The sequence below is a fragment of the Orycteropus afer genome, unplaced genomic scaffold, assembly GCF_000298275.1.
Source record: "Orycteropus afer afer isolate SDZICR_OR568_19922 unplaced genomic scaffold, OryAfe1.0 scaffold00097, whole genome shotgun sequence".
In the NCBI taxonomy this organism is placed as follows: domain Eukaryota; kingdom Metazoa; phylum Chordata; class Mammalia; order Tubulidentata; family Orycteropodidae; genus Orycteropus; species Orycteropus afer.
The window spans coordinates 3330323-3346839 of NW_006921684.1; the positions used below are offsets into that span (position 1 = coordinate 3330323).

The window sequence follows — 16517 nt, forward strand, 5'->3', positions numbered from 1 at the left end:
TTTAGAATTTATGATCACTGAACTATTGGGCTGAAATGTAACTTTTTCCAGCCCATGGACTAGATGTTGCTTATTGTTGTTGTTGTTGTTGTTATGTGCTGTCGAGTTGGACCCAACTCATAGCAACCCCTCCTTGGGTTTCTGAGGCAGTATCACTACGGAAGTAGATTGCCCCATCTTCCTTCCGAGGAGTGGCTAGTGGGTTTGAACCACCAGCCTTCTGGTTAGCAGTCAAGTGCCTTAGTCACTATGCTACCAGAGCTCCTAGATGTTGCCTAGTGAATTAAAATTGTTTACAAAAGTTCAAGGGAAATAATTAAAACTTTTGGAGACCTTGAAGTACTTAAAAGCAATCATTTCCTTATAATGGGTTCATTCATTTTACCATGCTTTTAAAGCATATTTATTGATTAAAAGCCTTTAGTAATTGCATTTTCTTTAAAATAATTCTGAATTAGTGAGGTGTATATTATATTATAGTCAGATTTATGCCTTTTCAGTTTTTTCAGAGATAATTTTTGGCCAGAATTTACTTCTTTGGATTATGTTTGGAATTCTCTTATGCTATACTGTCTCCAATAGCCTTAAGTTTTTAGACTTGGTACATTCTCTAATCACTGTCAGTATTGTATATAATTAGGACGCCATGATAGTGAGAAAGTAGGGTTTTTTTTATGCTTCTTTAATATATATATATATCTTTATTCCATTGGTTTACAGAAATTGATTATAAAATGTTAGTGGGTACATGAATTTGGAATTGGGTGTATTGAATATATATCAGAGTGTATATCTAATTTAATAAATTTTACTTGAAAAATAGTTCCCTTTTGTACCGTGTATATGAAAGAATACAGTGGAAATTGAAAACCAAAGGATATATAGTTATTTTGTTCATAAATCTGTTTTCCAGCATTCATTTACTACATTCATTGTCATCTGTTGGTTCTTTTCTTTATTTCATTATTACTTTCAAAATTCAGCATTTTTATCTAATTTAACATTTTCATATTTTTAAAGGTCCCCAGGTGCATCCAATTTTTCAACTTTACCAAAGATCTCTCCTTCATCTCTATCAAATAATTATAACAACATCAACAACAGAAAGTAAGCACTATATCTTAAAAACTCTTTTTTTAATTGATCACCCTACTGTGGTTGCAAAAAAAACTCTTGTATCTAAAATTTAGGATAAAAGTCTTAATGCATTAAAACTGGGTTTCTTTTCACAAGTCAGTTGTATAAGAAAGAAAACACAGTTATTTATTCTTGATTTAAAATATATACTACAGTAGTTTACTAAAATGACAAATCACTTTCAAAATTTTATAACTCTAAACACAAATTACTGAAGTATATTTAGAAATTTGTTTCAATTCTCTCAAGCTTGTAGGAAGAGTATAAATTTCAGATGTCATTTTAGAATCAGATTTGTTATCACCTGTACAACACATAGTATTTTAAAAAGTGTTCATCAGTGATTCTCGACTGGAAAACACACAAAAGTCTTTGTTTATCAAAAAGACAGTTGCTTCTTATTAAAGATGTTCAGAAAAGCAATTCCTTTGCCCCATCATGAAAAACATACAGAATCGTGGAATTTATAAAAGTTATGTGAAAGTGTATGCTATGTTGTATAAGGAGAACAGTTGTAAATCACTTAGGCTTCACTATAGCTTCTCACCATAGATTTATTGGAAGCCACTGGATGATGTAAATAGCTAACACCTTGGCTACTAACTGAAAGGTTGTGATTTAAGTACACACAGAGATACCTCAGAAGAAAGGCCTGGCACTCTACTTCTGAAAAATCAGCTACTGAAAACCTATGGGAGCATAAATCCATGAGTCAGAATCAGGTCCTTGGCAACAGGTTCTGTTGACGGAAAATTCCCGATTTTTATTTTATTTTAAAAGGTAAAAATATTTTGCTGTTTTAATTGGCCCAGTGATACTATGGGAAGAACTTTGATACAAAGATGTTTATTCTTTCTTAGATAGGTACATTATAGTTTATATATAAGGTTAACAGTATTTATGTAGTTAAATATTCTCACTGCTTGTCTAATTCTGCAATGGCATCTGATTGTCCCAAAGAGTTCAAATATAAAGTTACTTGTGAAATGATCTTTAAATCAACTAGTAATTGAATTTGTAGGCTTAATTAATTACCCCTTAAAATTCGTATTTTTAGAGGCACTTGACAAAATGATTCTAATGAACATGTGAATGTATAAATAGCTGTAGTAATTTTGGAAAGGAAGACTAATGAGAGGAGATTAGTCTTACTAACTATCACAGCCTTTAAGAATTTAAACATCATTGTAATGACCCAAGAATATACCTACAGATCAAAAAAAGTAGGACAGCCCCAAAACAGACCTTTGTATATAAAAGAATTTAATGTAATCTGAAAGCATTCTAGACTAATCGAGATTTAATAGATTGTTCAGTAAATGTTGTTAGAAAAATTAAATTTCTGTTGAGGATTTCTCTTTGGAACTTTAAGATAATTGTCAGACATATAAAATTAAAAGGCAAGTAAATGGGAAAAAAAATTTGCTGCAAATGACAAATAAAAAACAAAAATAAACTCAGTGCCGTCGCTTCAACACAGCGACCCCTCCTTGGATTTCCAGGGCAGTCACAGTGAAAAAATTTCTGAGGCAGCTAGAAAAATGGGCACTCACACAACCATTTGATTTAAAGAGCACGTAATAAAAATAAGGTAATTAAAAGAATAAAAAAACTATCCACTTTCCTGCACCTTAGTCACATTGGGAAAAATTAAATTATGTCTATCCTTGAAAGGATTCTGTTGTTAGTGGTTGTAGTAGTTACCACTGCTTATTTAGAAGAGAGTGGCAGTATGTATCAAGATGGTTTAAAACTTTTGTACTCTTATTTCAGTAATTTATTAAAAATATATATATATTTATGTGTACCACAGTATAATAAACATTACATTGTAATGTAATGTAATCTTTCAGGAAGATACTGAAAGACATTATGAATATCCAAAATTGCCCTGTAATTTGTTTTCTACTAAAAAATATATATCCATAATCAAGAAGAGTAAAAGAAAATATCCCCCTATGATACAATTTTATTTTCTATGATATCTTTCCATTACATTTATCGAAAATAATTTCTTCATAGTAGATAAAATATCACTTGTGTTTCTACCAATTGCAGATGGCTCCCACATTTACTGTATAGGAATTCAGATCCAGGTATAACCTGTATTTATAGTCATTCTTTGGATAAATTTTTAACATTGAATATGGACTATATTTTGACTAAAGTCACCATATTAGTATATGTTGTCTGGTGTGTTTTTGTTTTTGTCTTCTTTCTTTCTCATAGTAAAAATATGCCAATATAATCTCATTTAAAGACCACTTACTGGAAGAAATGCTAAGAATAAAATTGGAGTCTTAAGTTTGGAATATGATTAAATAATTTTACTCCTATGTCCAGAGTATATTTTAGCTATCACATTTGTCTAATTTAGGCACTAAAAACAGGGAATTTTAGTAGCAGATAGCTACTGAGGTACCACCATACCATGATCACCTTGAGTTTAAAAGTGAAATGGATGTATTGATTTTCTATTAAGAGAAACAAAATTTCATGAAATAGAAAATGTTGTTGTAGTTGCTTTTGTTTTTTGTTTTGATTATTTTGCTTTAAAAACTTGAATTACAAATATCGTAAATATCCTAGCAATATTTCACACAGAATTTATGTTTTAGCATTCCATTCAACTTGTACAAATATCTAAGTAGCAGCTTAAGGTCTCATATGGAAATAAGCAATTTCTTTTGAATTAAAAGTATGCAAAATATATTTTAATCTATTATTTAACCCTAACCCTAACCTACATTTTTGAAATTTCACATATATGGAGATAATCTTTATAAAAATAAATTTTATATTAAAATCAGTGGTTATGATACATCAGCTTATGTGAAATTTATTTATACAATTCAGGACTTAAACAATACTACACTGATGGACTGCTATGTATTTTTAACTTTCAGGAATAAAAATGTTTAGGTAGTAACAAACTGTACTTAGGTTTATTCTACTTAACTTTAATAAAGTTTTAATTAAAGACCAATAATTGTTGTTGTTGTTGTTATGTGCCGTCGAGTCGGCCCCGACTCATAGCGACCCCTCCTTGGGTTTCCGAGGCAGTATCACTACGGAAGTAGGATTGCCCAACCTTCCTTCCGAGGAGTGGCTGGTGGGTTTGAACCACCAGCCGTCTGGTTAGCAGGCAAGTGTCTTAGCCACTATGCTAATAAGACCAATAATAGGAAGAATCAGTTGCCAATATTGTTTGCTTTCCCTGTGTAGTAATGTTATTTAACTCTTGGTTCATACAGTGTTTGTTCTGTTATATTGCATACTTCAATTAAAATTTAAGCATATGTTTAATACGTGCAAATTTTTTTTCTTTGGTAATAATTCTGTTAACCTGCATTTTCTACTCTGCTACATTTGCTTTTCTATATTACTAACACTACCTTCAAAAAAAATCTTCTCAATGTATTTTTTGTGACAGTTCTTTAACATTCCCCATCAGAGCACATTTCTACTTTCCTGTTAATTAAATATCTTTAATTTGAAATCTAAATGACTTCTGTGTAAGATTTAGCCATGTAAAGAACTAGATTTTGGTTACCACCAGAGCTATGTAACTTACCTAACTATCTGGCTCTTGACAAATTACTTAACTTGCAAGCATCTCTTCATTAACTGTCAAGTAAGCTTAATTTGTAGTTGTGAGTATTAAAATATGTGTGTGTGTGTGTGTGTGTGTGTGTGTGTGTGTGTATATATATAGTCAAATGTTGGTAATAGTTTAAAAAGTCAGTCTTTAATAAAGGTAGGATACTTAATTTTCAGAGAAAGATAGGGTTCAGTTTTACCCAAAAAATGTAGTTTTTAATGTATCTTTTTATTAACAATGATAGATTTATAAAACAGAATTAATCCAGCTTAGTATTAAAATTCCCATTCAGTTTTACTGATAAATTCATTTAATTTTTGCTCAGCTACTAATCATAATTTGAACTCACCAGCTGCTCTGAGAGAGAAAGATTTTGCAGTTCTGCTCTGTCCTGTAGGGTTGCTGTAAGTCAGTACCAATGGTAATGGGTTTGTTTTTTGTTTGTGTGTTTTTTGGTTTAGCACAACCTTATAGGAAGCCAACTAGCTTAAAATCTCTAAGAAGGAAAAAACTATCAGATATACTCAAGCAAGATAATAGTGGCTATCTTTAGGGCCTAGATTTACATGTACTTTGTTGAAGTGTTTAAACACTGCTGGCTTTAGATTTTCCATGATAAACTTTAATATTTGATTTAGAGTGCACATTATTATGTGAATTATCAAGACTACTAAAATGACCAATATGCACTTAAATATTTAAGTGCATTAATTTGCATTATCATCATTGAACATCTCAATCTTTGAGTTGGTTTATACTTTATCAATTAAAATTAAAATGTAGATTTAGATTAAAAAATAAACAAACAATGTTTTTGCAATTAAGTTTTTGTTCATTTCTCAATAAATAGGAACCCTTATACCAGCAAATTCCATCATGTTGCCATAAAGAAGAATAGAGCTTCCAGCATCTGTTGTTACATTTGGGGAAAGACAGTTATCTGAATATATGCTTATGGAATGAGCATGTAAATGTGCTTTGATAAGTGTTTTCACTTGTGTTGTGTGTGTTTAGACATGAGCATGCATTGGGTGTACTTTTCCTGTGTACTCTTGGCTGCTTAAATTTTACTATGACTTTGTTCTCAGAATTTTTCTGACAGAAAAATTTTCTGTCAGAATTTTTTCTTCTCTTCATTGTGTAGGAAGTCTGGGTCTTGGATTTTTGTAATACATAGCAGACCTTGATTTTTTGAACTTCTTGTGCTAAGCAAAATAGGACTTTTTTTTTACTTCACCTTTTTGCTACATACCCCTACAGTTAGATTCAATAAATTAGTCATTCAATAAACATATATTGAATTGCTAACAGGTGCCTTGCATTTTGTTAGATGCTAGGAATATGAATCTAGTGATCTGCTAAAAAACAAAAGATGCTTGAATTCTCTTTTGTTTGTTTTATACTTGTGTGTGTGTGTGTATAAGTTAAAACATCTGTGCAGCAACTAGTCTAACAGTTCTGAATCTGAATTGATTAAGGTTGCATTTCTTTAGGCCTTGCTTTTTTTTGTTTAATTTAAAAGTGAATTGTTATTTCAATCTGGGAATTGTCTTTTTGTTTGCAGTGCAGTTGTTGTTTTTTTAAAAAATATTAGTGGGCTAGCTTCGTGTGTTTAATTTTAGGTTGATGGGGTTTTGTGTGTTTTCCCTGCTTGGTTTGTTTTGTGTGTGTATGTGTGTATACATGCATACATACGTATATGTATATATGTTTCATATATATATATATATATATATATATATATACACATATCCTTTTGTGTATGTGTTTACTAAATACTTTGTTAGAACAGGCAGTAGTGGAGTTTACTTAAAATGTTATAGTTATAAAGTGATAGTACAGAAGGTGTGACTGAAAGTATTTAAAATTAGAAGTAGTAACTCTTTTTAAAATGTAATACCAAGAATAAACTATAGCAAGTTAAGATCATTAAAGTTACTGATTGATTATGTTTATGTGTAGTACTTTATTAGTTTATTTGTATCATCATTTGCTTTTAGCTTTTAGCAAATGACCTTGATTCAGGTTTTTCTAGTGAAAAAAAATGAAAATCGGCATTTGAGTTATATCCAAAGTATCCATTGTAAATATTTCATAAGATAACCTATAAAAAAATTAAGGGATAATCCACTCTTTTCCCAAAATTTTTTCCTTATGTGTAAAAGGAAGAATAATTTGTTATTGATTGACTTTTCTTGATTATGTCTAAAATTACCCTAATTTTCTTAGCTTTAAAAGATTAACACATATAGTTTTGTCTAAGATTAACATTTATTATACTTATAGTACAAATTATCCTGAAGTTGTACTTATCTAGTTAAATAACTGCCTTATTGTTCTAGAAAACTAAATAATACAAGGATGTACTTGCTGCGAACCATTTTTGCATTTCTGAGCATCCCAGGCTTTTTTCTGCATTTAACTACTAGATTTTTGCTGGTCTAGCATAAAAACTATAAATAGAATCTTCAATGCATCAGAGTAATGATGTCACAGTGGCCTTGGAAATCTCTGCTCTCACCTGTAACTAAAGCACAACTCTTCAGTTTCTACTGTTCTCACTCTATTACAGTAGCAGTATGCAGAAGTGACATAAATGAGATGATTTATTGTTGTGGGTGGTGTTTAAAATCTGAATGTATTAAATTTGATGGAGCAATGAAGAATAGAGTGAGCTGTGAGACTGCTGCAGTTAATCAAGGGTAGAAAGATATAATAGTGGTTTGTATTGGTTGGTGTGGTTACATGATATGGTGATTTTTGTTGATTGGATGAAACGTATTTTAGTTAAGGAGGTTAATATTGTTGAAACTGAAGTCTTAAAAATATACATGGGTTGAGGGCTCTTTTTAAAAAAATTAATGATTGAAAACCTATCTCATAAATAGTTTAAAATATCTCTGTTCATTATATTGTAATTCTATTTTAAGTTTTGACTGCATTATAATAAAAAAGTACTTCTGTTTTCTTCCAGTGTGAAAAACTCAAATTACTGTCTCCCATCATATACTGCTTATAAGAACTATGATTATTCAGAACCTGGAAGAAACAATGAACAACCTGGCCTCTGTGGCCTAAGTAACTTGGGAAATACGTGTTTCATGAACTCAGCTATTCAGGTAGGTGTTTCCAAACAAGTGAAACTCATGTGTTTCATAGAAATCAGTAATACAAGAAGAATAAAGTTGAGTTTTCCAGAGTATTTTAGAACAGAATATTTTATGTGTTTTGATAGTTTGCATTTTCATACATGTTTGATTGATTGATTCTGATGCTGGTATTAGAATACCATTATCATGTTTCTCAATTAGGTGGTATGATTAATTACCATATATTAGAAGATTAAATACTACTTTATGCAAAAATCTTAATTCCAAACAGAAAATTTAGGCTAAGGAAAAGTTAAAAATAAAAAAGCTAGTGAGATCTCTATATATTCAGTAGTAAAAGTCTGTTGATTTTTTTGGACATTGATGAGGATGTTCAAAAATGTTTTATGTCACCCATCTCTAAATCTAAATAAAATTACTTTTAAACCCTTTTTTTTTTTTAATCTTAATAGGAAAATTTTGTGACCTTCATTTGTGTGTGTATGTATGTGTATGTGTGTGTGTGTAGGGTGTGTGTGTGTGTGTGTGTGTGTGTGTGTATATATAGCTTAACAAATCAGGTTTTTCCCTTAAAGATTTTTTAATTTGGGATGTAAGAAATCACTGTCTTCTCTTTTTCTCCATCATGCTTTCTTTTTCTTCCTAGTTTTTCTCTGGTCTATAACCACTTCCAACCTAATGTATTAAACATTTATGTCTTTGGTTGATTCTGAAGTTATGAGAGATGTTTTCAATATTATTGTCACTATGTGTAAAATTAGGACTAGTTTATTTCAATCCTCTTTTACAAACAAAAATCCTATGTTTAGAAAGCCTAAAATAAGGTTGTACTATTTTTAATAATTGAATTTTAAGATTTTTTTTAACTTATTTGTGAATTCTGAATTTTTAGTCTTAAACCTGAAATATTTCATCCTCTATTGATGTTTTAACATCAGATCTCCTATGTCCAGAAGGCTACCTTCAAAAATAGAGTAACTGTAAAAAATTTTATCAGTACAGATTAATAAGGACATTTTTACAAGTCTTTTGACTCTCTGAGAAAAATACAAGACTCTTTACCATCCAAAATTCTACGTGAAGTCTTTTGACATTGTCATTAATCCATTTGTATCCTAAATGTGGCATTCAAAAAAATTCGAATTTAACTATCCAGGAGTTGGTAACCTTTCAGAAATGGGAAGGTTGGGGCATAATTGGTTAATTTATGATTTCTTGGTTTAGAGTTGACCTACTCAGGAACGTTTATCTGCTCAAGCTCAATGTTCTTTGGATAAGTAATAACTTATTCAAGTTTATTTTTCTAGAATCATAGCACTGGTAAAATAAAAGCTATTCTAAATTTTTATCTTTATTTTTCTAGAAAGTTAAAAAGGGAACTTAGAGGAGCAAGCCAAAATGTATGAACCTGATAGCTCTTTAGATTACAAAGTAAGGTACCAAGGCACTGAGCTTTCAGAGATAGGGACAGGGGCAGACAAATTGTAATTTTGTTTAGGTATCTTTTGGATTGCCCTGCCTGCTTGCTGAAAATCATCTTTAGTACCATCTCTAAAAAATGGTGTATATAAATGGTGGTTATATCAGTACCAGAAAACCCTATTCTCAGATCACCAAGTCATAATAATTCATATGTAACTCCTTCCCACTGCCAAAATTGCGTACTTTGGTTCCAGAGGCTTCATATAGCTTGAGGTTTGTTTCTTTGTTTGTTTACTATTCTAATGTGGAAAGCGTATCTTGTGGTTTTCCATAAAAACTAAGATAATAGTTTTAACAACATGATCCTGCTCCTGCTCACTGCCGTGGAGTTGATCCCGACTCATAGCGACTCTTCCTTAGGTTTCTGGGGTGGTATCACTACAGAAGTAGATTGCCCGACCTTGCTTCTGAGGAGTGAATGGTGGGTTTGAACCTCCAGCCTTCTGGTTGGTGGTCAAATGCGTTAGGCACTATGCCACCAGAGCATAGCCATTATAAATGTATCTTTCATAAGAGAACAAAATTAGTGTTCATACTAATCATTCATGGGAGATGCTAGCTGGCATGCAGACTACATTCCTTCTAAGGCAATATTACATTCTAGTTTTCTGTGCTTTCGATACAGTCCACTTAGAGTTTTGTCTCCATATTTTTGGTTAGTTACAGTTTCTCAAAAATGGGAGTATTAAAATTATATCTTCTAGTCGGCTGTGTTAAGCTAGATTTGGTGTTTTGCCTTCCTTTCTTACATGCTCTGTTTCAAGTATGAGAAACCTCATTGTACTCATTTTTGCTTTTGCACAAAACTATTTTATTACACTAAATCAGTAGATTTAATGCTGATACCCTCTCTTTCATGTATTTCACCTTCACATGTTCTGTTTCAACTGAAACAGTCCTGAGGGTGATGGTTTATTATTTTATGGTAAGAATTATAAAGTAGGGAAAAAAAATCAATGAAAATTTCAGCAATGAGTATTTTAAACAGTAGATATTATTACATGCTTTTGTCTTAGTTAGAAACTATATTTTATCTAAAATAAAATTTTTATACAAACTAGCCAAGGGAAAACTGAATTTTTATTTTGCAGCTCCTGGCATTTTCAGTTTTAATATAAATCCAGAATTAGAAAAGCTAAAATTTTAGTTTATATTGTTAAAGCTTTTATGATTTTTTAATGGAGCTAGATCCAGCTGAAAATTCACTAAGGGAGGGAATAAATACATAATGGTGCAGTAGCCTTTCCTCCTTTGTTTCACAAACATTACTGTTAATGCACAGGTCCACAAATGTAAAGGCAATAGATAAATAATATCTTGTGTTGTTCTTGTTGTTTGCCATCGAGTCGGCCCCGACTCATAGCGACCCCTCCTTGGGTTTCCGAGGCAGTATCACTACGGAAGTAGGATTGCCCAACCTTCCTTCCGAGGAGTGGCTGGTGGGTTTGAACCGCCAGCCTTCTGGTTAGCAGTCAAGTGCCTTAGGCACTATGCTACCAGAGCTCCAGATAAATAATATAGTAGGTCTTTTTAAAAGTCTAATCTTTTTCAGATACTGTTTCTTCAAGTTATACTTCTTTCAACTTTCCTTATCACTTCTGTAACAATTCATGAACTTCAGAGAATATTATAAAATAGCATTTCTACTGAAAATTGCTTTTCAATTTTAATGTAATCTCCTGTATTAATTGACTAACCTAAAGAATGTAAGTGAGCATTTTAGTATATCAGACAGTGTAATTATTGATATATCTAATAAAATAAATGTACATGGGAAAAGCAATATCTTTTTTCCTGTGTGAGCATGGGTTATACTACCTCATTGGTAGCCTTGAGATATGATTGCTCAAAATTTCAAACTAAGCACAAATCTGAGTATGGTTTAATATTATTATTTCTATTATTTAATTATATTAATAAGATTTTTCTCTGATGACATGGTATGAGATAAATTTTTCTAATGAATAACTGTCCTATTGTTTAAATTTTTTAATTAATATTTATTCAGTACCAAATATGTATCAGATACTTTTGGACATAGATGCTGACCTTATGATGATTATAGTCTAGATAATGGGATTTTCAAACATTTTACTTTCCAGCATCAGAATTTTTTTTTATTATTACTAGAAAGTTTAATTGTAAAGCCAGTATTTAAACAAATGTAGTGACGTTTGCTGTGGTTGGGTAGAATGCCAAGAACCCCATCTTTACTTCCTTCAGTAGTCCCAGAATCAATCTCATAGGTTGCCAGGAATCTGAAGAATAGTTTGAAAAACAAAGCCTGGTTGAAAAAAAAAAAAAGAAGAAGAAGAAAAGAAAATCACTAATTAAAAGCTATTGGTTAACCTCAGCCTATATGATCATGAGACCAGAATGGTGATCGTGAGACTAAATGGTGTTCGGCTACCACTGTCAACCACTTGGAAAGAGATCAAAATAGGAGATCTATTTAGATAGATAAAGTGGGTAGAGTGGGAGAAAAACATGGGAAAAGGAACTTAAAATCATAAAAAAGATCAGGCTTACTGGTCTGAGAGAGACTAGTAAAACCCCTGAAACTGTGGCCTATAGTCATCCTTCTGTAAGGATGACTTCAGGACTAGAATAGAACTCACTCCTGTGGCTTCCAGCCAAACAATAGACAGACATATAAGGTGAACATTTACACCAAGTAGATATATTCCTTATAACAGTCAATCATGGGAGAACAGTATTTTCCCAGGGAGTTAGCTCAGGGGATAGGAATGCATAGGTTAGAAGGACATGGGGGAAGAGGTAACCACAGGAAAGAAGTGGAGAGAAAGCTGTTACATTATAGGGATTTCAGTCAATATCATGAAACAAAATGTGCATGAACTGCTGTATGGAAAATTAATTTATGCTGTAAACTTTAACCCAAATCACAATTGAAGGGAAAAAAAAAGAACGTTTAAAAATATACTATAGGTTAAGAGTACTCAGTTTGTGGTTACATTACTTGGATTGAAAACATGAGTTACATGTGTTATGCTATACAAGTTACTAGTAAAATTATAATACCCATTACTTTTTTTGTGGGAATTAAGTAAGTTAATGAATATGAAGCTCATAAGATAGTGACTTCTATATTATAACTACTGAATACTGATATTTTATCTTTTCTTGAATTCAAGGAGTTAAGCAGAGTGACTGGAAAAATTCTAGCTTCCATATTTTTGGTGGTGGTATGTGCCGTCGAGGCAACTCTGACTCATAGCGAATCTATGTACAACAGAACAATACACTGCCATTCATAAGGTTTTCACTGGTCAATTCTTTAAGAAGTGGAGGCCCCTTCCTTCTTCTGAGTCTGGAAGCTCCACTGAAACCTGTCCACTACAGTGACCCAGTGACATAGCCTCTGGTTTTACAGCAACACGCAACCACCACAGGACAACAAACTGAGAGATAAGTGGTGGCTAGCTTCCATAGGCCCTCCATTTGTTCTCCTTTCCTATAAGTGTTCCACTTTGGCTAGAGCTAATGGATGAAGAGTTAAATATGCCTTGTTTTTCACTCATTTTATTGTAATGATGGTATTTATCATCTGCTTCATTTCTGATCTGTGCTTGTTTAGCTGTCTTTAGGCCATCTGATGTCAAGGAACATAATAACTTAGAACTCCTAGAACTCAATCTGCAGTATACTCTATCTAACTCAAAATTCTTTAACTTCAGGTTATCCCTAGTCTCAGTCTCCTAAGTAGTTATGATTAAAGGCATACACCAACAATTGTGTTGTGATACCATTGTTGTTGTTATGTGCCGTCAAGTCGGCCCCGACTCATAGTGACCCCTCCTTTGGTTTCCGAGGCAGTATCACTACAGAAGTAGGATTGCCCAACCATTCGGTTAACAAAATAGTTCTCTAGTGCACTAAGTCTGTTACTTCATCTAGAGAATGACTTGTTTTTAAAATTTACATTATTACAGTTAATTTTAATGGGTGTGAGTTGAGTAGACCTTTGTCTTTTTCCTTGTCAAGGCCTAGAAGGCTCCTGTTTGGCTTCCTAGAAAAAACAACTCATTAGATGGATTTGAAGCAGGGGCCCCTGAAACTATTACTCTGAAATAATCTTTAAACCTTAAACCAAAAATATCCCCTGAAGTCTTCCTAAAACCTTGCATTGTTTGACTAGCTTGACTAGTAAAAAAGGTCTGCCTTAAGCATTATGCTCTTTTAAGAACTATATGGCATCATATTGACAACAGCAATTTGAAAGATTAGATAGGAACTTTAGGAGGCAGTGAATTTATGTTAATGAAAGAAGAACAACTTAGGAAAAGAGATTGAAAATGGTTTTACAACTCGACTATTGTCAGTGGCACTAAATTATACACGTAGAAACTGTTGTATTGGTATATGTTTTGCCATGAATATTCTCAACAACAAAATAAAATTGTTTAAGAATGTATTTAATGATCTATCAAAAGCCAACCTAATTAGGTCTCTCCTCTCCCCAAAGCAAGGATTTGGAAGTTAGACTAAGACATTAGAATGATTCACTTTCACAACACAAATATCAGTGTTTTTACTTTTCCCTTTGTTTGAGTCAGGGTGTAAAGTAGTAGTATCCTTTCCTTTTAGAAGGAAGGAGGTGGGAAAGGATAACTTGCTGTGTTAGACTGGGTTCTCTAGAGAAACAAAACCACTAAAGCTTATATGGAGAGAAAAAGAAAAATTAGGAAAATGACTCACACACTTATAGAGCTGGCAAGGCCAAAGTTCTTGGATCAAACGTCAAGCTAGAGGCTTTTCCCAACTCTTGCAGCTGCAGGGGCCGAGGAGCTCAAGGTTGGCAGGCAGTGTACTCGCTGTTGACTCCAACAAATGACGAATCCAAGATCTCCAGGCCGAATGGTGGATGTTCATTCACGGACAGTTGTAGGCAGCACAACAGAATCCCGATCCACAGAGGAATCTCTCTTTTCCCAGGATGTCCATATATATACTGGAAGCAGGCGACATCCCCGGTGAAACTCCCTTTCAACAGATTGGCTGCTCAAAACATAATCATCTGATCCCATCATGGGAATAAACCACATCACAACAGCTTAAACCACACAGAATTGTGGTCCAGCCAAGTTGACACACAGCTCCAACTATCACAGTCCACCCCTTGGCAACTTGGCAGTTGTACACATCTTCTTAACCATATATAACCTCTAAATAAGGACAATTATAAAGTCATATATGCACCTAACATGATACGCTAACACACGTACAACCAAAATGCATTACCCTTATTTACATTTCACAGTTCATAACAGAAGGAAACAAAAATATTTGATGCACATATATGATGAGGAAATATAACAATCACAGTCCTTGTTTCTGCAGCTGGTCACATAGCTGATATTCAGAACTACCTTCGTCCACCATCCATTCTGTATTTCCCTTGCCCTCAGCAAGCACCTCAGCTGGTCGTGGTTCTTTGCCTGGTGGGGTGACCCAAACCTTCATTCCTGAAGGGTCTGGGCCATTAGCAGTCATATCAGAATTGGGTTGCTGTAATTTTCCATTGACTTTAATCACAGGGCATGGTAGTACTAAGAGACATCCTAAAGAATCTCCTGTATTCCAGACATACTCTTCTTTACCTCCATTATGTAATGTCAATCCAATTTCCCCTTGGTAATCAGAATCTATCACACTAGATAGTACAGTAATGCCCTTCTTTGTCTCTTGATCCAGAGGCATGAGGAAGCCAAAATGGCTGGGTGGCATTCTTAATTTCCAGTTCAATGCAATCAGTATTATGTCTCCAGGTGGGAGTGTTCCTCCCTTTGGGACTAAGATTTCCAGGCCCGCAGAGCATAGGGTAGCAGGGATAGGAAGCAAAAATTTTTTTAGTGGGTCACTAGGGGTAATACTGAGTGGTAATCACTCCTGTTTCCACCCCTTGGTTCCTGGACCCATGAATCCTGGCTATTGGAGAAACAGAACTGTATATTGGATGCTGATTTAGAGCATATCCCGCCTCCTGGAGAACATTGCCCCAACACTTCAAGGTATTGCCACCTAGCTGGCACTGTAATTGTGTTTTTCAGGAGGCCATTCCATCATTCTGTCAAGCCAGCTGCTTCAGGATGATGGGGAACATGGTAAGACCAGTTAATTCCATGAGCATAAGCCCATTGCCGTACTTCATTTGCTGTGAAGTGAGTCCCTTGATCCGAAGCAATGCTATGTGGAATACCATGATGGTGGATAAGGCATTCTGTAAGTCCACGGATGGTAGTTTTGGCAGAAGCATTGCGTGCAGGGAAGGCAAATCCATATCCAGAATAAGTATCTATTCCAGTAAGAACAAAATGCTGTCCTTTCCATGATGGAAGTGGTCCAGTGTAATCAACCTGCCACCAGGTTGCTGGCCAATCACCCCAAGGAATGGTTCCATATCGTGGACTCAGTGTTGTTCTCTTCTACTAGCACATTGGGCACTCAGCAGTGGCAGTAGCCAAATCTGCCTTGGTAAGTGGGATTCCATGTTGCTGAGCCCATGCATAACCTCCATCCCTGTCACCATGGCCACTTTGTTCTTTAGCCCAATGAGCAATGACAGGAGTAGCTGGGGAAAAAGGACTGCTGGTTTTCACTGAACGTGTCATTCTATCCATCTGTTAAAGTCCTCCTCTGCCAAGGTCACCTTTTGGTGGGCATTCACATGAGACACAAATACCTTTACTCCTTTGGCCCATTCAGAGAGATCTATCCACATACCTCTTCCCCATACATCCTTATCACCAATCTTCCAATTATGCTCCTTCCAAGTCCCAGACTTTAGCCATAACCCATGAATCCATATATAATTGCACATCTAGCCATTTCTTATTTCATGCAAAGTGAACAGCCATATACACGGCTCGAAGTTCTGCCCATTGGGAGTTCCCTTCACCACTGTCCTTTACAGAGGTCCCAGAAAGGGGCTGCAGTGCCGCTGCTGTTCACTTTTGAGTGGTGCCTGCATATTGCACAGAACTATCTGTAAACTAGGCATGAGTTTTCTCTTCCTCAGTCAACTGATCATAAGGAACTCCCAATGAGGCCTGTAGGTGCAGACTGGGAGAGGGAAATTTAACTTAGGAAAATGGCTCATACACAGAAGCTGGCAAGTCCAAAGTGCTTGGATCAAATGTCAAGCTGGAGGCTTTTCCCAACTCTTG

General features: G+C 34.1%; 1 protein-coding gene across 1 annotated transcript in view; it reads left to right on the forward strand.

Annotated features, from left to right (window-relative positions):
- USP15 (ubiquitin specific peptidase 15) overlaps nucleotides 1-16517 on the forward strand; it is a 214626-nt gene that overhangs the window by 144064 nt on the left and 54045 nt on the right. The window contains exons 7-8 of the mRNA XM_007942749.1: nucleotides 1021-1107; nucleotides 7713-7857. Coding sequence (XP_007940940.1) covers nucleotides 1021-1107; nucleotides 7713-7857 — 232 coding nt within the window. The remainder of the gene's footprint in view (nucleotides 1-1020; nucleotides 1108-7712; nucleotides 7858-16517) is intronic.